Source organism: Rhinatrema bivittatum, chromosome 1, assembly GCF_901001135.1.
Source record: "Rhinatrema bivittatum chromosome 1, aRhiBiv1.1, whole genome shotgun sequence".
Lineage (NCBI taxonomy): Eukaryota > Metazoa > Chordata > Amphibia > Gymnophiona > Rhinatrematidae > Rhinatrema > Rhinatrema bivittatum.
In genome coordinates, this window is record NC_042615.1 from 516564736 (window position 1) to 516588748 (window position 24013).

The 24013-nt window shown below is 44.3% G+C and overlaps 1 protein-coding gene across 3 annotated transcripts in view; it reads right to left on the minus strand.

Moving 5' to 3' along the window:
- Window positions 1-23763, minus strand: part of LOC115096961 (cytochrome P450 1A1-like) — a 53284-nt gene extending 29521 nt beyond the window's left edge. For all 3 annotated transcript variants that reach the window (XM_029612324.1, XM_029612317.1, XM_029612308.1), the window contains exons 1-3: window positions 23643-23763; window positions 11482-12311; window positions 1894-2017 (exon numbers count right to left, since the gene is read on the minus strand). In XM_029612324.1, coding sequence (XP_029468184.1) covers window positions 1894-2017; window positions 11482-12294 — 937 coding nt within the window. In that variant the 5' untranslated portion in view covers window positions 12295-12311; window positions 23643-23763. The remainder of the gene's footprint in view (window positions 1-1893; window positions 2018-11481; window positions 12312-23642) is intronic.
- Between the last annotated feature and the right edge of the window lie 250 nt (window positions 23764-24013).

A 24013-nucleotide genomic window follows, 5' to 3' on the forward strand; every position in this document is an offset into this window, starting at 1 on the left:
GGCCTAGGGGCGCGCACATGGCACGGCCCCGATTGAAGTACCGGCATTGGCGCGAAACTCGGGGACGTCCCCCGAAGATGACGTCACCCGCGATGGATATTTAAAGTCTTGGAATTTGCTAACACATCGAGTTAGCAAGGATTTTGCTACCTAAGCTACTCTGCCTCCTCGGACTTACCAGAGGTACCCACTCCTCGGGGGCCTCACTCTCCCCTTGTTTTTTCAAGTGACAGTCTGGAACCGGTACTCACTCCTCGAGGGCCCTGATCCCAGACTTGCTTCGTATACTCCTCTGCCTGGAAGTCTTCACTACCAACTTTATCAGCTACATCAGTGAGTTACCATCATACTCTCTGAGCTTTCCATGGAACCAGGTACTCGCTCCTCGAGGGCCTATACTTTCCAGCTCCTGGGCTTCATTAGGACATTGTGTGAGTGTTACCATCTGCATACCCTGCCTACTCACTATATCTTCAGCTCAGCCTCCAGGGATCGCTGTTCCAGTATCTGAGGGACTACAGCCCAGCTGGGCTTACCAGCTCACTACTGCCACCTCTGGTGGTTCAGTATACTGTCTAATAAAAGAACTAGTGTGTGTTTGTCTCCTAACTCTGAGCCTGACTGGTGGTCCCGCTCAGGATCATTCCCCGGGGGCGTGGTCATCTGCCACTGGTCCAAGGATCCACCCTCAACTCTCATATATCACTACAGATCCCGAACAGATTGCTAACTACTATCTGATTGCTCCTCCCATCAGGCATCAGATCAATAACAGAGAAGTACGAAACTTGTTGCCAAGTTGGCTAGTTAAGGGCAAAGGTGGAGTTTAAATACACAGGTCCGATGACATCATAAACCAGGGAAGCCCCTGAGGTTCCCACCAAGGAGGCTTCAAAGGAGGGCCTGGTGGCAAGTGCGCATGCCTAGGAGGACCTGAAAACGATGTGGGTGGCGGCGGCGCACAGGCTGCCACAAGGAGTCCTGTGGAACATGGCTGTGGAAGCTTGGCTGCACCGCAAGCAGGCCCGGGGAGGGCAGGAAAGTGGTGCAGGAAGTAAGTGAACACGGTTGCAGCCAACTGCAACCAACGGGCATAACACCCTGCAGAAGGATATGACCTGCTGCCTGGGCTGACACGAGAATACTGTGACTCCACCCTCCCGCTGATGTCATCATAGGCTGACATGAAAAATAGGATTGCATCAGGGGCGAGACATCTCTGAAAGGGTGTCCCAAAAAGGGGGGGGGTCACCTCTTAAAACGCTCTTTAGGGAGCAGTTAGGGGCAATTAGGCCATAAATGCTGACCCACTTATTGAGTAAGCAGTGTAAAACGGACTATTTTGTAGCTGAGAGAGGTTGTGCAACATGTGTGTTTGATCGATTATTTCATATTTATATTTTTTCTATTTTGAACTCACCTAGCCTATTTCTTAGACTAGGGATTTTAAGATGTTTATTATTTTTGGAATTATGTTATTGACTATGATTGTGTTTCAAAAAATGTGTTTAATTAATGAATGCTTAGATAATAGATATAATTATTGTAGTATGGTGAAAATATAGTACACTGCCTTGAGTTGAATGTTGGTTTAAGAAAGGTGACATGTAAGAATAATACAATATAATATACCATATTTCTGGTAGCCAAAACAATGGAATCATGGTTAATTAAAATTTTTCTCTTTTTGTTAATTGATATGAATCCTTACGTTCTTGCTTCTAATATTAGGGCATACTATCGTCAGGAAGTCACAGTCCCTTGAAATGTATCCATTCAACTGCCTTAAATACTATAACTGATTAGGTGCAAAAATCAGCAACATTTTAGATCATTATTGTTCAGCATGCACCAGAATTAAACTCTGATAATAAACTAATTAGCTATACATACCTGCTCCAAAAATGTCATGTACAGTAGCAATAATCTCTGCATCTGTTAAAGCCTGACTTTTGTCTTCCAGTTTTCTCTCATCACACAAATAAATAAGGGCATCAGTAATATCTCTCACGTTGTTCTAAAAGCAAAGAAAAAAAGAAAGATGTTACATTTTATTGAAAAATGCAATTGATATGTATCTTAAAGTACATCATACACTATGTGACATAGCAGTTACTAGGAAACACAGCCAATACATCAATAATTACTATATCGAAGTAATTATTGAGACCAATTTTGTTTTATGTAAAGTTGTAAAGTATACTGAAAGTTTATAGTGGCTAATGAGATAACATAAAAGTCTCACTTTTAATTGAAGTAGGTTTAAATTTTAGACATGTTTTGGAAGGGGAAGGATATGATTAGAGCTAAGTTTTTAAGTTTATAGGGGATTTTAGAAATGTTTTGCTCACTGAAGGAGAATCTGGAGTGATGTAGGACATGATAAAAGCTATGTCTTTAGGAATCTCTGTTTTTAGGAATTTGTGTTTTTAGGATTAATAGAATTTTATGTAGAGAGGGATAGTTTTAAGTTTTTTTGCTGTATGTTATTTTACTTATTATGATGTTTTCAATTTTATATGTTGTTAACCATTTCGATTGACTCTGAGCGACGGTATATAAAAAATGCAAAATAAATAAAATAAATAAATAAGTGGTAAATATCCCTTTAAACTAGGATGCCAGTATTAAAAAATACCCATAGCTGAGCCCCTGAATTCAGTACCTAAGCTCAGTCCCTATTTTCCAACAAACTTAGGAGCCTAAGTTTGTTGCAGACTTAGGAGCCTTAAGTTTTCAGCAGAAAATACTCCTAAATTTAGACCTGCTATTCATTTGTCTAGATTTAGGGCCCTAAGGGGGTCATTTATCAAAATGCGTTAAGGCGTTACCACAAGAGTTAGGGCCCTAACGCATGTTATAAACACGCATCACAAAATGCATATGCAAATGTTTTTCAAGTGGGGGGAGTTTGGGAGGAGTAAATGGAAATGAGGGCTGATTAATGTTGCGTGAGATAACATAAAGCACACTATCGCAGGATTTAACGCCAGAAATAACTACATCTTTTTTCTTGGTGTTATGCCTGCTATAGATGTGCATTATGGCCGAAACAGAATTTATCGCAAACCCTGTTTCGGGAGGGAGAGGGAGAGGACAGTACAGGTGAGTGGAGGGGAGGAGAGAGAGAGAGCCTCTGGAGGCCTACTGTTTTTTGAACTTTTTATACCACTATAGGAGGGGGCACTAGTAACTCAGGGTGAGGTTTGTGGGGGTGGGGTGGGTTCTGGGGGGCAATTTTACATGCACAGTCATAAGTACAAATAGCATAGTTACCATCAGTGAAGATTTTGTGTGATTTGGAGGGACGAAAGGTGAAAGAAGAGTAGATTTGTACCATGTTCTCTCTACCTAGCTTGGTGCTTTATACATTTTGAAAGAGTAAACAACTGATTTTCGTTTACCCATTCCACTCTTTATTTTATAGACCTATATCATATCTTTCCTCATTCATCTCTTCTCCAAGCTAAATAGCCCTATTCTCTTTAGCATTTTCTCATAGGGGAATCTTTCCATTCCCTTTCTCTTTTTGTTTACTTTTCTCTGTACCTTTTCTAATTCTGCTATATCTTTTCTGAAATGCGGTAACCAGAACTGCACACAATACTCAAAGTGTGATGCACCATGGAGTGATACAGAGGTATTAGTATATTCTCTGTTTGATTATCCGTTCCTTTCCTAATAATTCCTAGCATTGTATATCCTTTCATGGCTGCTGCTGCACACTGAGCCAAAGATTTCAAAATATTAAAGATGATGGTGACTAGATCCTTTTCTTGGGTGGTGCCTCCCAATGTGAAACCTTGCATTGCATAGCTATAATGTGGATCGCTCTTTCCTATGTGTATCACTTTCCACTTGTCCACATTAAGGGGCAGATTTTCAAAGGCTACGTGCGTAACCCGAGAAAATCTGCCCCTGCATGCGCCAAGCCTATTTTGCATAGGCTCGGCGGCGCACGCTAGCCTTGGGATGCGCGAATGGGGCAGGGCAGTGGGCGGGGTGCCCAGAGGCAGGCATAACTTTCAAGATAAAGGTCAGGAGGGGGTTTTTGTTAGGGCTGAGGGCGGGTTAGATAGGGGAAGGGAGGGGAAGGTGGGGGGGCTGGAAGGAAAGTTCGGAGCAGCCTCAGAGGGACCAGAGAAAGCCAGCAGGGCTCCCCTAGGGCTGGGCGTGTGCAAGGTGCACAAGTGTGCAACCCCCTGCACGCACCGACCACGGATTTTATAACATGTGTGCGGCTCTGCGCGCATGTTATAAAATCAGGCGTAGATTTGTTCATGCCGGGTTGCACGAACAAATCTACGCCCTCGCGTTGTTTTTAAAATCTGGCCCTAAATGTCATCTGCTGTTTGGATGCCTAGACTCCCAGTCTCAAAAGGTCCTCTTGCAATTTCTCACAATCCTCTTGTTATTTAACAACTCTGAATAATTTTGTATCATCAGCATATTTGATCACTTCATTCATTCCCATCTATAGGTAATTTATAAATGTTTTAAAAAGCAGTGGTCCTAGTACAGAGACCCTGGGTGCACTCTATAATTCATCTTTCTCCATTGAGAAAATTGACCATTTAGCCCCATTCTCGGTTTTCTATCTTTTAACCAGTTCTCAGTCCATAACAGGACACTGCTTCCTATCCCTTAACTTTTACATTTCCTCATGTATCTCTCATGATGTACTTTGTCAAATGCTTTCTGAAATTCAGATACACTATCAACTGGCTCACCTTTATCGACATATTTATTCATGGCTTCAAAAAAATGTAGCAGATTAGTGAAGTAAGATTTCCCTTGGCTAAATCCTAGTTGGCTTTGTCCCATTAAACTATGACTATTTTTATGTTCTGTAATTTTGTTCTTTATAATAATTTCAATGATTTTCCCAGCACAGATGTCTGGCTTGCTGGTCAATAATTTTCTGGATCACCCCTGGAACACTTTTTAAAATCTGGTGTTATGTTGGCAATACTCCAATCATCAGATACCTTGGCTGATTTTAATGATAGTTTACATATTACTAATAGTAGGTCTGCAATTTCATTTTTCAGTTTTTTCAGCACTCTTTGAGCCTGTTGGTCACAGATGGCTGCAACCTATCATGCTCACCACTTTTCTCCCTGCACCTTCAATCATGGGAAGAGTGGCGGCCTCCGCCAACCAACGTCAACCTCCCCGGTGTCCCCGAGAAGGCGTGGACGCTGCTGATCACCATCTTACTTCTGGAATCACCTAGGCACGCGCACGCAGGGCCTCCTTTTGTATACGTCATGGTGGGAACCTTGGGGGCGTCCCCTCCCGATGACATCAACCCGCTGGTATACTTAAGCTGACTGGCCCACTGCTAAGACGAGTTAGCAAGGAGTTCTCTCGTTGTTAAATCCACTCCACATTTGGATCTCCTATTCCAGTATCTCCTCGAGGCATTCGGACACTCTGGGTAACCACTCCAAGGGGGCCCTTCCACGTCTTGGCTATTCGCTCCTCTGAGGGCCTTCCTGCCTTGGACTTCACATGACCCGCTCCCCGGGTCTCTCTCCTGGAACTTCCTTGTATGAGTATTTCCTTCAGTTTCTACTATACCAACATTGCTGAAATCTCCACGGTGTACCTCGGGCCTCGGGCCACTACTGCTCTTCAGCATTATCGCTTCTACACATCCTGAGCTACAGAGTATTGCTGCGGCTACCCAAGATCATCTGCGTGGTTCCTGTATCTTAGACCTCATCTACCTCATCACCTACAGTGCAGTCATCCTCGGCATACCCCGCGCTGCGGGCCACTACCGGATCTGCACTTCTGAGGTATCATCACCAGCCTGCAGGAACCTCCTGGTGTACCCCATGCTGTGGGCCACTACCGGACCTTCTCATCTGCAGTACCACCTTGGGTATATCCTTGCTCACGAACTGAGTTTATTGCATTTCCCGCTCCTCGGGTTATGCCTTATCTTTTCTCTCCAATAAAGTCTCTCTCACAGCTGTGTCCTCCATCGCTGAGACCATGCCCATCAACGGTGAGGCTCACAGGGCTCCTCCCTGTGGGCGGAGACATCTCTCACCTCGGCCCGGGGTTCACAATTTCCTACAAAACCATAACAGATTGCTAACTCAATGGACCTGGCTCAGGTCTCAGTCCTTCAAGCCATCCCTGGCCTGGCCCAACGTCTTGCTGAGCAACAAAGGACATTAGAGACTCTGGCTAATGCCTTTAATCAGCTAAACTCCCGGTTGAACTCTACAGGAACACCTGACAAGGCCATTTCCTCTCCACCGATGATGCCTGTACGTCTCTCCATGCCCTTGCCAGCACCTACACGCTTTATAGGTGATCCCCTGTATGTAGGGGCTTTCTTAATCAGTGCTGTATGCACTTATCACTTCAACCCACTTTCTTCCCAGATGTAGTCTCCAAAACTACGTATATACTGTCTCTTCTAGATGGAAAAGCCCTGGCCTGGGCTTCACCTCTCTGGGAATGTAATGACCCTATACTCAAAGACTTGACAAGATTTCTCACGCTATTTCGCTCAGTGTTCAATGATCCTGCCCACAAGACTGTCACTGGATCTGCTCTCCTACGTTTACAACAAGGTGCCAAACCTTTGACTGATTATGTTATTGAGTTTAAAAACTTGTCCTCAGATTTACATTGGGACCTGGGATGCCTGCGGGCTATTTTCCTGGAAGGCCTTAACTACCACATTAAAGTCGAATTAGCAGCATGTGAACTCCCTGATACCATGGACTCTCTTTTTGACCTTGCGAGGTGAACCCGATTGTCGACTGTGTGAGCGTTCACAAGAGATGAAAAGTCTTAAGAAGACGCCATCTGGGGTTTCTTGCTCTCATTGCATGCCAGTTACTCAGACCGCTCCAGCACCCACTCTCAAGGAGGAAGAACCAATGCAGCTAGGCCACATCCATCTTACGTCGAAGGAGATGCGTTATCGAAAAAGACTTGGCCTCTGCATGTACTGTGGACAACCTGGCCACGCAGTTCCCTCCTGTCCTAATTGTCCAGGAAACCTGCAGACCTAGGATCATTTGGAGGACTCTTCCTAGGTCTAACTTCTCCATCTCCTCCACTGACACTTCCAGTCTCCATAATTTCGGATGCCCTCGAATTCCACACACTAGCCCTCGTAGACTCTGGGGCCAGTGGGAATTTTATACACTGCCAACTTGTAGAGCGCCTACGAATCCCTACTGTTCGGACACCCACTCCTTTACTACTATCATCTATACATGGTGAACATTTGCCTCGTGAGTTCTCCTTTACCATTCAACCTCTTTGTCTCTGCACAGGATCTCTACATTCTGAGACCATTACATTTCGAGTCCTGGATAAAGCTATACATCCGGTGGTTCTCGGACTACCATGGCTTCAAATTCATTTGCCCCAGTTCAATTGGAGTACCCTTGAACTATCCCAATGGGGAGAAGCCTGCCATGGAAGATGCTTGGAGGCAGTGACTCCCATGCCTTGCCTGATTACTACCACCTCCCTTCCGGGTTTACCTCCACAGTACCAGTCTTATCAGGACGTGCTTTCAAAACAAGCGGCAGATACCTTACCACCTCATCGATCCTTTGACTGCACCATCAACTTGGTACCGGGCTCCAAACCTCCTAGAGGAAGGGTGTACCCACTTTCTCTATCCGAGATAAAGACTATGTCTACCTTCATTCAGGAGAACCTAGCAAAGGGCTTCATTCGGCCTTCAAAATCTCTGGCCGGAGCCGGATTCTTTTTCGTAGGTAAGAAGGATGGATCCCTTCACCCATGTATAGACTACCACGGCTTGAATGAGATCACCATGAAGGACCGCTACCCACTGCTGTTGATCTCCAAACATTTTGATCAGCTCCAAGCAGCCAAAGTATTCACAAAGCTGGACCTCAGAGGAGCATGTAATCTGGTTTGCATACGCCAGGGCGATGAATGGAAAACAGCATTCAATACCCGCGATGGCCATTTTGAATACTTGGTCATGCCCTTTGGCCTGTGCAATGCCCCGGCTGTGTACCAAAACATGATGGATGAAATCTTCAGAGACATGTGATACAACTACATAGTAGTGTATTTGGACGATATACTAGTCTTTTCTCAGGACCTCCAGACTCATCAGTTGGACATCTCCAAGGTCCTGCAGAGACTCAGGGATAACCATCTGTACACCAAATTAGAGAAATGTTCTTTCTATCAAGAGTCTGTTCCCTTTTTGGGATACGTAGGGTCCAGCCAGGGGTTCCAGATGGATCCGCAAAAGACCAAGAGCATTCGGGACTGGCCCCAACCTACTGGTCAAAAAGCTCTACCTCTCCTTGGATTCACCAACTACTATAGATCATTCATGCATCACTACTCCACCTTGACCATGTCTCTTACTGCCATGACGCGCAAGGGAGCCAGTCCCTCTCAGTGGTCCTCTGAAGCCATAACCGCCTTTCAAGAACTCAAGAAGGCGTTTCTCCAAGAGCCATGTCTATGCCACCCTGATCCTCTACAACCTTTTGTAGTCAAGGTAGATGCCTCAGACGTCAGAGTTGGTGCTGTCCTCAGCCAGCATAGTGACACCCATACGTTACATCCATGTTCTTTTTTCTCTCGGTGGTTTTCTCCTGCCAAGTGAAACTACGGGATAGGGGACAAAGAGCTACTTGCAATCAAATTGGCCTTTGAGGAGTGGCACCCATGGCTCAAGGGTGCTCAAAACCAGATAACGGTTTTCATGGATCATAAAAACCTTGAATATTTGCATCATGCTCAACACCTAAACCACAGACAAGCCCACTGGTCATTATTTTTCAACAGATTTGACTTCCTTTTGAGGTATCATCCAGCAGACAAGAACACCCGTGCGGATGCTCTTTCCCACTCATTTATGCCAGAAGATACCCCGGACATGCCGCGTCATATCATCGACACTACTAGGGTGTTCCTTTCAGCCACACATGGTTCCAGCCAGAAAAACTGTGGTACCCTGGGCACTCAGGAAGAAGATTCTCAGATGGGCTCACGACTCACTCCTTGCAGGTCACCCTGGTGAATCCAGAACTTTGACCACCTTAGAAAGATACTACTGGTGGCCCTCAATGGAAAAGGATGTACGGACGTACATGGAATCATGTCCTACCTGTGCAAGATAGAAACGACCTGCCGGTCATCCCTAGGGACTTCTCCAACCTTTGCCCACTCTTAGAAAACTGTGGACACACATATCCACGGACTTTATCGTTGACCTACCAGTATCTAGTGGTAACAACACCATCTGGGTCACGGTTGACCGTTTTTCAAAAACAGCTCATTTTATGGCATTACCCGGATTACCTTCTGCGCCTGAATTGGCGAAACTATTCATTCATCATATCTTCTGTTTACATGGCATGCCTAAGCACATCCTCTCAGACCGAGGAGTACAATTCATAGCCAAATTCTGGAGATCTCTCTGTAAGAAGTTCAACATATCTCTAGATCTTACATCTGGCTACCATCCGCAAACCAACGGACAGACCGAAAGGATGAACGGCACATTAAAGCAGTTTTTCAGGGCCTACGTCAATTCTAGACAAAGCAACTGGTCTGAATTGCTCCCATGGGCAGAGTTTGCTCTGAATACCCATCCTTCAGCTTCCACAGGATCCACAGGATCCTTTCAACTTGTATATGGACGCCAACCTTTACCTCCGTTACCGATGCCTTTATCAGTCTCCTCTCCGGCCACCCAAGCTTCAGCACAGGAGCTGCATCAGCTGTGGGAACACACTAAAGGGCTTCTCCAAAACGCTGGACAACAAGTGAAAAAGTTTTATGATGCCCGTCACGGAGCCGCTCCACAGCTACAGCCCGGGGAAAAGGTATGGCTCAGTACCCACTTCATTCATCTCAAACTGCCTTTAGCTCGATTTGCACCCAGGTATATAGGGCCTTTCCCTATACTCCGTCGCCTGGGACCAGTCACATACAGCTTGCAGTTACCATCATCCTTAAAGATCCACAACGCCTTCCACATCTCTCTTTTAAAACCACTCATCCTTTCAGAGTTTTCCAAGAAGACACCTGAGCCATAACCTCTCTCTCCGCTGAAGAGAACATTAGCTACCAGGTTGATGACATCCTTGATGTGCAGAAACATAGAAAACGCTGGTAGTACCTTATATCCTGGGAAGGATTTGGACCAGAAGAAAATAGCTGGGAGCCCACAAGTAACATCCTTGACAAGGAGCTGATCAGACAATTCCATTTGGCTCACCCCAGGAAGCCAAAACCCCCGGGGAGAGGCCCTAAGAAGGGGAGTACTTTGCGCCTGTCGGTCACAGATGGCTGCGACCTCTCATGCTCATCTTTTTTTCCCCTGCACCATCAATCATGGGAAGAGTCGGGGCCTCCGCCAACCAACGCCGACCTCCCCAGCATCCCCAGGACAGCTTGGATGCTGCCGACTGCCATCTTACTTCCGGAATCACCTAGGTGGGTGGGCACGCACAGGGCCTCCTTTTGTATACGTCATGGCGGGAACCTCAGGGGCAACCCTTCCCGATGACATCAACCCACTGGTATACTTAAGCTGACCTGCCTGCTGCTAAGACAAGTTAGCAAGGCGTTCTCTCATTGTTAAATCCGCTCCATGTTTGGATCTCCCTTTCTAGTATCTCCTCGTGGCATTCAGACGCTCTGGGTGACCGCTCCACGGAGGCCCTTCCGCGTCTTGGCTATCCACTCCTCAGAGGGCCTTCCTGCCTTGGACTTCACCTGACCCACTCCTCGAGTCTCTCTCCTGGAACTTCCTTGTGTGAGTTCTTCCTTCAGTTTCTATGTTACCAACATTGCTGAAGTCTCCACGGTGTACCCCATGCTTCGGGCCACTTCCGTTCTTCAGCATTATCACGTCTACACATCCTGAGCTACAGATATTGCTGCAGCTACCCTCTTACAATGGGAGATATATAGAGTGTCATATTGTATATCTCTTTCTCTCTTTCTATCTCTCTCTCCCTCCTCTCCTGGTGTTTTTAAAATTCAAAATCTCCAGACTTGCTAATCAGGACCAGCAGTAAAATTATGCGGGCAACATGCCAACACGCACCATGATCAGCCTTTGCAAATTATTCTTGATGCATGCACAGGTAAGTATGCATGTACTTCTGGGCTTCTTAAGATTTGCATTGCTCGTGCGCGGCTTGCATATGCGCATATGTGACCATTTTTGCGCGAGCAATGCTTTTAAAATCTACCTTTAAATTCATGGGATTGTAGGTGTCAGACAATAGTTGTAACATAAAATTACAAAAATTTAAAAACCTCAAAAACAAAGCAGAAAGACTAACCATACAAACAACAAAAATATAAAAAAACAAAATAGCCCCCCAATCAAAACCCAGAAGTTACAAAATAGAAGTTATCATATAAGTGAGTTATTATGATACTAGGAATTTGACTTTTACTATTACATATGAAATCCAGCATACCAAATCTTACCTTGTCATACGTTGCATAATGTTTTTGGACAGATTTTGTAATGAAATTATTTAAATGACTGTAAAACATCCGGAGAGCTTTCACAGCTGGGAAGGGAAGAAAACGCAATAACGGGAGGAAGTCCACAGAAGAACAAGCTCCTGAAACTTTCCGGAGCTCTTCATTTATTTCTACAACACTGAGAAATTCCTTGTTGCTGTGCTCATATCTTTTTCCAAAGCAGAGAGCGCAGATTACGTTACCAACAGCGCATGTGATGATGGAAGAAGGGTCGATACTACCTTTCTCTGCTGAACATTCAGATAAGATTCTCACCAGCTCTGATGCTTCCGCAGAAACCTGTTCTTCCAGAATGCATGAGCAAGTAGAAGATTTTGCTTCAGATTTCGAAAATGTTCGTAAGGCATTTTTGGCAATTTTCTTATGAAGTTTCCATTTTTCTCCAAATTCTACAGAAAATGACAAGCTATTTCCATCAGCCAGCAAAGAAAAGGAATACAGCTTTGGCCTTCCAGCATAATCGTCTCCTTGTTTCACCAGCACCTGTTTCATGGTTTCAAGACCGCTCACAACTACAACTGGCACCACTCCTAATTTTATGAGAAATACTTCTCCATATGTTTCTCTCATTTTAGTAAGTGACAGATGAGGGCTCTTTCCAATCTGAAATATATTACCAATCACTGGTAGAGCCCATGGACCTGGGAGAGATTTGCCTTGTTTTCCTAGGCTTTCTTTTATTCTCATAATAACAAGAACAATAACCAAGCCCGTAATAAAAATGATCATGTCTACATCAGCTCCAGGCACCATGTTGTACTGAGCAACACCTGAAATAAAAAATGGATAAACTGATTAAAATACCACAAAACAATTCACATTTTAAAATGAGGGTTTTTTTTCTTATTCTAATCATGGGTTAAGGAGTAGATTCACCCCCACTGTTTTTCTACTCAAGAAGAAATGTGGGCGATGCCAACTAGCAGTAGTCGTAAAAGGAGACAATTTTCAAAGGGATTCTCCTTTAACATTTAACCGTGGAGAAAGCCCCTTTGAAAACTGCTCTCCTCCCTCTCCCCCATGTGGGGAAAAGGGGGTGGAAGCATGTCCTTCCAAGGGAGAGACTGCACCTACACATTCTGTAGGTATTGAAATACTCATAGGCCTCTTCCTCTACCCCCTGACCCACCATTTTCAAAGGCTAGCTCCACAGGGAGTTTCTCTTTGAAAATGAGCTTGCAGTCCTGTGGGTACTGCAAGAAGTTTCACAGGGATTCTTAAAAATGCCCTCCCTAGAATTTATTTGGAAGTTACGAGGTATTAAAAAAGTACTTGGCACAACTCCATAAGAAATCTGTGACACAGGTGAAGCATAAACGCTCCATTAGCAACTTCATTCTGTTCACAGACCAGCCTACAAAGAATTACTCACCCACATACACTTACACTCTTTTAATTCACTGACCTGAATTAAATCCCCTCCCCCAATAACCTTAGGCAAGAATGTCTTTGGAAGGTTCCTTGCTAGCTGTACTTGTGTTACTCTTATTTTAGACAATGGGAGCTATTTTTTACTTTATTCTCCTATTTTATATTCTCACCAGATTTACTTTAAATCCAGTCAGTGCAGTGACAGTCCTCAACCGAGAGCCTTGCACCCTTTCAGAAACTATAATCACAGGCTCCAAATCTGGCCACTAGATGTCATCATTGTACAATGATTATGACTCCCTCCCAAGGGCTGTGAACACCAGGAAATGATCTGGTTTTCTAATGGAGAGAGATGAATAGTGGCATACCCTAAGGATCTGTACTGGGACTAGTGTTCTTGGTCATATACATTACTGATCTAGAAAAGAGAGTAATGAATGAGGTTAACAGATTTGCAGATGACACAAAATTATAGTGTGAACTGGGCAGGGGCGTGTGTGCGCCCAACCACTTAGCAGTTGATCTGCTACTGCTCAGCTGATCCTCCCACCCACCTTGCTCACCACTGCTGTTGCCGAAGTGGAATGTAGAACTGCCAGGGCCTGTAGCCTGTGCTTAGGTTCCATGTGTGTGCATGTATGTGCAGAAGCACCTAGGCACAGACAATGAGAAGTCAAGAGAGAAGAGCTGCACGAGGAAAGTACCTCAGAAAGATCCTGAAAACATAAGATAAACACGTGATTCATGTGCTTCGTTGTTATCCAGAGAGGTCCATATTCAACTGACGGCCGGATAGGAAAGTTAGCTGGATCAACTTATCCGGCTACCTTAGCCTGCATATGCAACATTACCCAGCCAAAGTCTATTCAGCTAACTTTAGATCTGTTTTTTGGCTGTTGTAAAGTTATCCAGCTACCTTAGCCAGATAACAGCACTCCATTCCACAATAGACCCAAACTGCCTTTGACATAACCAGATAAGTTCTGGCCCGATAACAAGTTATCCAGCTATGTCAGAGGCAATCAGACTGGCATAGGCCCAGGCCACAGTAGGTCACCACAATTTCTAGGGCCTACGTAAGGCCGAGACTTGGAAGCCTGGTACTGATGCATCAGCCTAGGCCTAATGCCAGGGCCCAGGCTGGATGCCGGGGCCTTGGCCTTGATCTTAGCCTCAGCTAGGCTCAGGTCTGATACTGCAGCCCGGCCCAGATCCCAATGCCTGGGCCTCAGCCTAGGGCAAGGCCCAGACATAGGACCGATGCTGTGGCCCGGCCAAGAGGCCGAATCCTGATGCCTGGGCCTTAACCTAGACCAAGGCATGGGCCCAGGCCAGATTCTGGGACATGACCTGATGCTAGGGCCTGACCTGAAGGCCTGGTCCCAATGCTTGGGCTTTGGCTATAGCCCAGGCCTGGCAACATTTTTTGGGTGCTTGGGCCTTTGCTATGTGTTAGTCACCTTGACCATGCCTTCTGGCAACAGATTCCATTAGAATTCTGAATTATCCGGGCCAAATTCCTAGGTATGTGCACCAGAGGTTAAACTTATGCACACAAACGTCAGTTAAATTGTGCACTCAGCTGATTGAAGATTTTAACTTAGATGGTAGGGGGAGTTTCTTAGACAGGATTTATGAGCACAAAAATCAGATTGTTTGTGCATAAATATGATTTAAGCACACAAAAATGCCTTCTGCACAGAAAACATTTTTTGTGCACATAAATCATATTTGTGTGTACCAAGCATGTTTCTGTACACAAATTCTGACTACAGTTCCTGGCCCCAGAACTCCTGCTTCTGCCCATAGACTAACACAAGTGCCATAAACGTATCTGGCTAACTATTAGCTATCTGGATATTTTCAGCAGCACAGTGGCACAGCTGCACGACTGAATATCCCAGACAAATTAGCAGGATCTCTGTATCCTGCTAACTTGTTCAGTCACATAGAAGCTTAGTATAAAGCACAGTGTATTTATATATATATTCACTAATGAAAAAGTACAACTATGAGCACTAATGATGTGTTATAAACATTCTGAAAATAAACTAATTTGTTTTTATATACTAATAAATTTTTATTTTTTAATCAAAAGGTATTCATGTGGTACAAACAAATATCTTGATACAAAATTATATATTGAAAGGTAGATTTTAAAATGAGCGTGCATGCATCCATGTGCGTGCAGTTCCTGGCACATGCGCATGGACGTGATCATTTTCTAATATGCGCAGTTCGGCACGTGCATGTTTAAAATACGATGTCTGCGTGCACCTGCATGCTGGATTTTAACATCTGCGCGTGCATGTGCGGACGGCCAGCAACTTGTACATGCAGGGGTGAATTTTTGAAAGTATATGCGGTGATGCAATTGGGCCTTTGCCCAGTTCCCTCCCAGCCGCATAAGTTGTATGACTAACTCGCTCTGAACCGATTCACCCACTATAAACCTACTTTTTATGCGTCTACTTTTAGCCATGTAAGTGACTTATATGGCTAAGCAGAGGCTGCTGAACATGTGCACATATTCAGTGGCCACTACTGACATCTGAGAGACTAGGTATCCATAGGGCAGATGACATTTAATATAGACAAATTCAAAGTGATGCATATAGGGAAAACCAAGCCAAATTATAGCGACATAATGTAAGGTTCCACATTGCAAGTCACCATCCAGGAAAAGGAACTGGGCATGATCATGGATAATATGTTGAAATCTTCTGCTAAGTGTGTGGCGGCAACCAAGAAAACAAAGAGAATACTAGGAATTATTAGGAAAAGAATGGAGAATAAAACTGAGACTATCACAAAACCTCTGTATCACTCCATGGTGCAACTGCACCTTGAGTATTGTACTCAGTTCTGGTCATATCTCAAAAATGATATAGTAGAATTGGAAAAGGTACATAGAAGGGTGACCAAAATGATAAAGGAGATGGAACAATTCCCCCTTGAGATTAGGGCTTTTCAGCTTGGAGAAGAGACGGTAAAGGGGAGATATGATAGAGATATGATAGAGGTCTATAAAATAATGAGAGGAGTGCAATGGGTGTAAAGGGTGCAAAGGGTGCAAAGGGGACATGCAATGAAGTTATTAGGTGATACGTTTAAGACAAGTAGAAGAAAATATTATTTATTTATTTATTTAGAAACTTTTCTATACTGTCGTTAAGTTTGCTAACCATCACAACAGTTTACATAAGGGCACTACAATGAAACATATGGGTGGTATAGATTACAAATTGGTTATGTGCCATCATAGTACGGTAACAATTCATAATTATAAACTAAGGGGCGGATTTTCAGAGCCCTGCTTGCCTAAATCCGCCCAAATCCGGGCGGATTTAGGCGAGCAGGGCCCTGCGCGCCGGTGAGGGGGGCGTGTCGGGGGCGGGCCCGAACCGCGCGGCGTTTAGGGGGCGTGCCGGAAGCGTTTCGGGGGCGGGCCCGGAGGCGTGGTTACGGCCCGGGGCGGCCCGGGGGCATGGCCGCGCCCTCCGGACCCGCCCCCAGGTCGCGTCCTGGCGCGCAGGAGGCCCGCTGACGCGCGGGGATTTACGCCTCCCTCTGGGAGGCGTAAATCCCCCGACAAAGGTAAGGGGGGGCTTAGACAGGGCCGGGTGGGTGGGTTAGGTAGGGGAAGGGAGGGGAAGGTGAGGGGAGGGCAAAAGGAAGTTCCCTCCGAGGCCGCTCCGATTTTGGAGCGGCCTCGGAGGGAATGGGGGTAGGCTGCGCGGCTCGGCGCGCGCCGGCTATACAGAATTGATAGCCTTGCGCGCGCCGATCCAGGATTTTAGTGGATACGCGCGGCTCCGCACGTATCTACTAAAATCCAGCGTACTTTTGCTTGCGCCTGATGCGCCAGCAAAAGTAGGCCTATTCGCACAGTTTGAAAATCTACCCCCAAGTGTGTATGTTAAGCTTGTTTGTTGGGAACATTTAGGCGGTTTGGTTTACCATTACAATGCATTGTTAGGTTAAAAATAACAGCTTCTAACTTTAGTGCGTCTTTATTCCTCATCTGTTTTTCTCCTTCTCTTTATCTTTATAAAAAGCTTGTTTAAAAAGCCAGGTTTTCAGATTGGTTTTGAAAATTTTCAAATTTCTCTGCAGTCTTATTTCAAGTGGCATGGTGTTCCATAGTACGGGACCAGCCAGTGACAGTGCTCTTTCCCTTACTTGCGTGAGAAGTGCTGATTTGACAGCGGGGATGGTTAGAAGAGCCTTATTGGCAGATCTCAGGTTTCTCTGTGGAACATGGACGCGTAGGGCTGTGTTAAGCCAGTCGGCTTTTTCATCGTGGATTAGTTTATGGATTATACATAATGCCTTATAATGTATTCTTTGTTCTATTGGAAGCCAATACACATATTTAAATTCTGGAACTTTTTGCTGAAAGATGTGATGAAAACTATTAGTGTAGTTGGGTTTAAAAAAGATTTGGACAAGTTCCTGGAAGAAAAGTCCATAAACCATTATTAAGGTGGACTTGGGAAAATCCACTACTTATCCCTGGGATAAGCAGCAGGGAATCTATCTACCCAACCTGGGATTCTGCTAGGTACTTGTGACTAGGATTGGCCACTGTTGGAAACAGGATACTGAGTTTGATAGCCCTTTGGTCTGACGCTGTTTGGCAAATCTTATGTTCTTATTATAAATTTTAACAGGATAATGATTTACCTGGAAAAGATTTAGCCAATTAGTAAGGCCAGAAATTTAAACCTTGGAGTTTGTCAAGATAATTAAAAAATTATCTGGACAAACCCCTGGGAATATGTATCTCATACTGTTCATTGTGGCTTTCTGTGTAATGCAGACTCTTCCTATGCAGGAAATACTTGATGAACAGGTTTGAATAGGACCCACCTATTTTAGTATTTGATGAGTTTATATTATTATGAAGGTCATCAGTTTAACCTTTCAAGAAAAATGGAGTAGTGCAGACTGCAGATGGACATATACAAATATTTGACCCTTTGCATATAGTATAACAAGGATTCAATATGTAAACACAAGTTCATTGCCCCTCATTTAAGCCATGGAAACCAACAATGCCATGAGAACAGTGAGATATTATATTATCACTGAATGTAACTCACTGTAAATACTTAATTTTTTCTTATCAATGAACTATAACTATTTTAAGATAGTTGAAAATATCATTTATGGACATAGTACAAAGCACTGAAAACTATGCTGTTGATGATTGATTAAATCTTAGCAGTCTGCAGACAAGGACACAGCTGACAGCACATACACTAACCAGAAGTTAAAGTATAAACCAAGCTAAAGGCAACTGCAATCTGTTTAAAAATTAATAATTTAATTGATTAAAATTAAAATGCATCAGCACATTTTAAAAGTGTTATTCTATATAATCAGTGAATCCTGCTGTGTATTTATAGTATATGTCAACTAACCTCGTTGCCTTGTGCAAAAACTCTTCAACACTCTTCATAACAAGGAAACTGCTCGCTATGAGGACATTTGTGCGGGTGCCGATCCTGGAGCAGTCTTGTGTTCTGGCTGCTCCCCTATGGTCGGCTCCCGTGTTTTATTCTTTATTGTATATTCAAATATATTTTTTAGTTTTATTATTTTACTAAAAAGTCCACTTCCCAATTCCCTCGGCAGTCTTGCACGTATAGCAGATCGACCCTTCACCTTCAATTTATTTGAATATTTATATATATCTGCTGAATGGGTTTTGACGGCTAAATCCCGTAAGGCTCAGGTCATGTCTGCCAGCCCGACACGGTCCATGTTTCGGCGGTTGCCTGCTTCAGGGGCTGCGGGGACTGGACTGGAACCGGGACTCTCTATGGACCTATAGATATCATTATTATTGTCTCAATAGTTCATGTGCATTTACTATAATATCTTAGTGCCTCAATCTCGAGCTATGTCAAGTACTCACTGTTTGTTCTCCGTAACTTCATTCCTGTGAGTGGCGCCTTCACTTCCGAATCCGGCGTCTCTCTCTACTCAGCTGTTTTTAAACCTGCTTCGTCAAACCGTGGGCCAATCACAATATCTCCCTACGATCCTCGGAGTAAGCACCCTAGGGTGCTCTATTGCCATGGGGATGTGACGTCACCTATGTGAAAACTTCGAATTTTGCCAGTGAGTGATCCTGTTGAACGCTCCGTTGTATGCGTGTAATATTGCTTTTATCACTATAAATATGGTGTCAACTATACTTATAGAAATAACTAAATAAAAGTATAGTTGACACCATATTTATAGTGATAAAAGCAATATTACACGCATACAACGGAGCGTTCAACAGGATCACTCACTGGCAAAATTCGAAGTTTTCACATAGGTGACGTCACATCCCCATGGCAATAGAGCACCCTAGGGTGCTTACTCCGAGGATCGTAGGGAGATATTGTGATTGGCCCACGGTTTGACGAAGCAGGTTTAAAAACAGCTGAGTAGAGAGAGACGCCGGATTCGGAAGTGAAGGCGCCACTCACAGGAATGAAGTTACGGAGAACAAACAGCGAGTACTTGACATAGCTCGAGATTGAGGCACTAAGATATTATAGTAAATGCACATGAACTATTGAGACAATAATAATGATATCTATAGGTCCATAGAGAGTCCCGGTTCCAGTCCAGTCCCCGCAGCCCCTGAAGCAGGCAACCGCCGAAACATGGACCGTGTCGGGCTGGCAGACATGACCTGAGCCTTACGGGATTTAGCCGTCAAAACCCATTCAGCAGATATATATAAATATTCAAATAAATTGAAGGTGAAGGGTCGATCTGCTATACGTGCAAGACTGCCGAGGGAATTGGGAAGTGGACTTTTTAGTAAAATAATAAAACTAAAAAATATATTTGAATATACAATAAAGAATAAAACACGGGAGCCGACCATAGGGGAGCAGCCAGAACACAAGACTGCTCCAGGATCGGCACCCGCACAAATGTCCTCATAGCGAGCAGTTTCCTTGTTATGAAGAGTGTTGAAGAGTGTATTTATAGTATAACAGAATTCAGGGTCACACACACACACACACACACACACATATATATATATATATATATATATATATATATATATATATATATATATATATATATTTATTTATATTTATATGTCAATATTACAGTTCAGTCCTTCCTTTAGATAACTAATAAAAAATATTAAATAGCAGTAGTCTCAACACAGACCCATTGTGGAACTGTCACTTGTCAGATTATTCCAGTTAGCATAAGTGCCATTAATTGTGACTTTCCGTAGCCTCCCCTTTCATTTGCAGCCATAAAATAGTATGCTGCTTCCGTGCATGCAGAAAAAGGAGGAGAAGAAGAGGACATTAGTGCCAGCCTCCAATTCCAGCAGGCCTTGTAAAACCCCCACCATGATCACAATCTCCTTAGCTGACAAGTTAATGGCTGAGAGTATAACCTTGGTTTGGTTCCAGGGGAATTTTTGTTAATAAATAAAAGTTTAGCATTCTTTTGTGACCAGTTTTATGTAAACCTTTATGGCTTAAATCATATTTTGTTTTTACAAGTTCATATTCTGCAACTTCCATGGTTTGTGCCCAGTGCAGATTGCATTAAAACATGAGGGATGGACTATGTTTTCAGTTTTCATATATATATATTTAGATAGATGGTCTGAAGAACAGGTGTGTTTTATCTAGCAGTGCTATAAATTGTTAATAGGAGTGATTTATGCTTATTGATGTAGCATGTTCTATGGTAACTGTATAAGTGTCTTCTAATTTCCCTACAGTCCTGGGGACACATGGTGCTGTGCTTATGTGCTATGTGACAGACCCAAAGAAAGGTGCCTGTATATGAAAATGAGTTTGCATGTAAAAGGTATGTGAGTGTGTGAGGTATGATAGAATCGGTGCGAGAGAAAGATAGTCTGATGTTGCAAATTAAAGGCTAACATAGAGTTAGATTGGTTAGGCCAACTATGCCAAAGCTGTTAATGAAAGCTCACCCACCCAGGTCTACTCAGGGCAGCGAAGCTTTGCAACAGACAAATAAGCCCAGTCTCTTAGGTCAAAGAGCACAGCTGGTCACAGTCCATACTAGCCTATGGTCTGAGACCACTGGGAAGACAGAATTACGTTCCAGGGGATCAAAGATGGTGCCGAAGAATGCCTCGCTTCAGCTTCCCATACTACTTTTCAGCTTTTGCCTGATACTATGTGATGGGAAAGAGACAAGGGGAAACTCAGGTTTACTTTTCTGGATTCCTACTTTCTTCTCAGACATTGATTCCACAGTGTGCAGTTCCTGTTGGTCAGGCTATTGGTTTGGGGCTTGTCCTTGCTGCCAGTGGGGAGGAGGGAAACCTTTCCCCAGCTTGGGGTTGATGTGTCACTCAATCCAAGGAGCCACATGTCTCCAAATTGTTCCATGTCTCCTAGGCACTGCCACCTATATTGAGATGATAGGTCTCATGGAGGCCACCCTAATTGGTCCCACAGAGGTTCTGGGCAGTGCGTTAGGGGAGCGGGAGGGAATGGGGGCTTGGATTTCAGCCACCCCAAAAGTGATGCTGGGGAAACATTGGGTCTGAAGAGAGAAATAGCATTTGGTGTGTTCTTGGTGGCAAAAGCTGGAAGCAGTGGCTCGGTGACTTTGGAATGGGAGCCAACCTAAAGCCATTGATGACTTCTACTGGAATATGTACCACCTGACTTGAGAGACCTAGAGCCATTACATTCGGAGTCAGAAGGGGATGGTAGTGGAATACGGTAGGACAATTGAGACTTTGGAATCTAAGTATCACTCAATGCAAGGTGTTAACTCTACTATTGTACAAGAACATGTGTTGATTCATCATAAGCTCAAGTTATGGAGAATAGATTGAGACATCTCAGGGTTAAAGCATTCCATTTTCCTCAAGGGCCAGATTTAGGCATAGGCAACATGGGCATGTGCCTGGGGCACCAAATTCTGAATGCACTGAAAAAAAATGGGGCTCCCTTTTCTGCTCTTTGACTTCCAGTATAACCCCCCCCCCACCAACCAGTCATCTGCCTATGTGCTCCTTAATCTTGAATCCGGCACTGCAAGTGCCTCCTATTAGCCCAAGAAAAATGCTCCGTAAATATTTGACTGAAATTGTCAAGATACCTGAGCAAGGTTTGCTATCTTTGAACAAGGTTTTGTGGGGGTTTTTTTTATCTTACATATTAAAAATGTATAGAGGTGCTGTTTGAAGCGACAGATTAGTTACAAGTATGAGCCAGGCAGCTTGAACCTGACTGTGTTTCTGAAGGAGTCTATAGAGCAAGGAGTCAGACATTCTATTAATTTGGTTTGTGTTTGAGATAGACAAGAATTCTGTGGTGAGACTTTTATTTCATTCTAGAAATGGGGAGGAAAAGTTTGGAGCTCCCTGTTGGGATTGCCAAGTTTCTTTTTAAAGGTAAAACTACCCACTCAAATGTTTGTGGGGGTAAAAATATTGCAGGAGCAAAATTATGTTGGGAAAAGCAGGAGGACGTAGACACTAGGGGCCAGATTGTAAAAAGGTTACGTGTGTAAATCCTCTGGATTTACGCTCGCCGGGTCTATTTTTAAAAGTCCCGGCGACGAGCATAAAGCCCCGGGACGTGTGTAAGTCCCGGGGCTTTACTAAAGGGGCGGTCCGGGGGCGGGGCGGGTGCCAGAGGCCTGCAACACAGCGGCCATTGCTGCTGTGTTGAGGCTGCCGGCACGCGCAAAAGGTAAAATAAAAATTGTGGGTGAGTTAGAGTAGGGCTGGGGGGGGGGGAAGGTTAGAGGAAGGGGTGGGAAGGTCAGGTTAGGGGGATGTTCCCTTCCAGGCCGCTCCAATTTCGGAGCGGCCTGGGAGGGAACGGGGGAAGGCAACGTGGCTCGGCGCACGCAAGGCATACAATTGTGCACCCCCTTGCGGGCGCCGAGCCTTGATTTTATAACTTGCACGCACCTGCGTGCGCAAGTTATAAAATCGGGTGCACATGTGTGCGCGCCGGGTAGCACGCGTACCTGTACGCCCGCGCGCACCTTTTTAAAATCTACCCCTGGGATTTCAAAATTCAATCTCTGTAGGTACTTCTGCTTGTCCCAGCCCCCACCCCAGCACCAGCTTTTTTCCCCTTAGCATCATTACATTTTTTTATAGTTTATAACTTTATTACATTTTATTCTCGAACTTGGAAATTGCTTCACATTTAACGAGGCACATAGGCTGATTACATATCTTTGGTTTGGATTTGTGCACAATATGTAACTTACCTCTCAACTACCACCAAATTTTAGGTCATCTCCATCAGTGGCTCTGAAGCTGGCCTGGAATACCCCCTCAGTAGCCTGGCTTTCAGGATATCCGGAATGAATACATGTCTGAGAGATTGGCATACAGTGGTGGCAGCGTATATAGATCTAGCTCATACGTATTCATTATGGAATTCCTGAAAATCAGACTGGCTGTGGGTTACTCAAAGACCAGGCTGAGATCCACCGAGCTCCAGCACAGAAAGAGCAATTTATTGCACTGGACAAAATTATCTATGCCACTCTGGTATGCTAACGCTAAAAATACCCTTATGTATTTCTTTCAGCTGCTGGACATGGCACCGAAAAGAACAACCTAATCTCTCAGCTGGCACCGAGTGAAAAGAGCACAGTAACAAGGGTACTCTGTCATCAGATTTCACAGCATTAAAATGAAATGTAAAAAATCCTGTAATAAAAATGAAAAGATAAAAGCAACTCACGGAAAATCAGTTGAAAGGATTGATTTAGCTTTGCTCTTGTGAAATCACTGTACGCAATGCCACTGCCGAAAAGAAGGGTTACTCCAGCAAATGAACCAACAGGACCTTTGCACTGGTTGCTGTACTTGCACAGTGCACTGGCCAAGCCCTCTGCTTGCTTAGATGGGAATCAGTTTGTGTCAGCATACCATAAAGATAGCAGGGAAACAAATCCGGGAGATGATAGCTCTCTTGCTTAGTGAGTAGTATTTTCTAACAATTAAAGAAGGCATGTAAAATGAGTGTATTGTGGCGTTAGAAGGCTCATGGGCCAGTCCATCAGCAGTCGCTCTCACTTTCGTGGGCAGCATGCTCCGGGCGCCCCCCCCCCC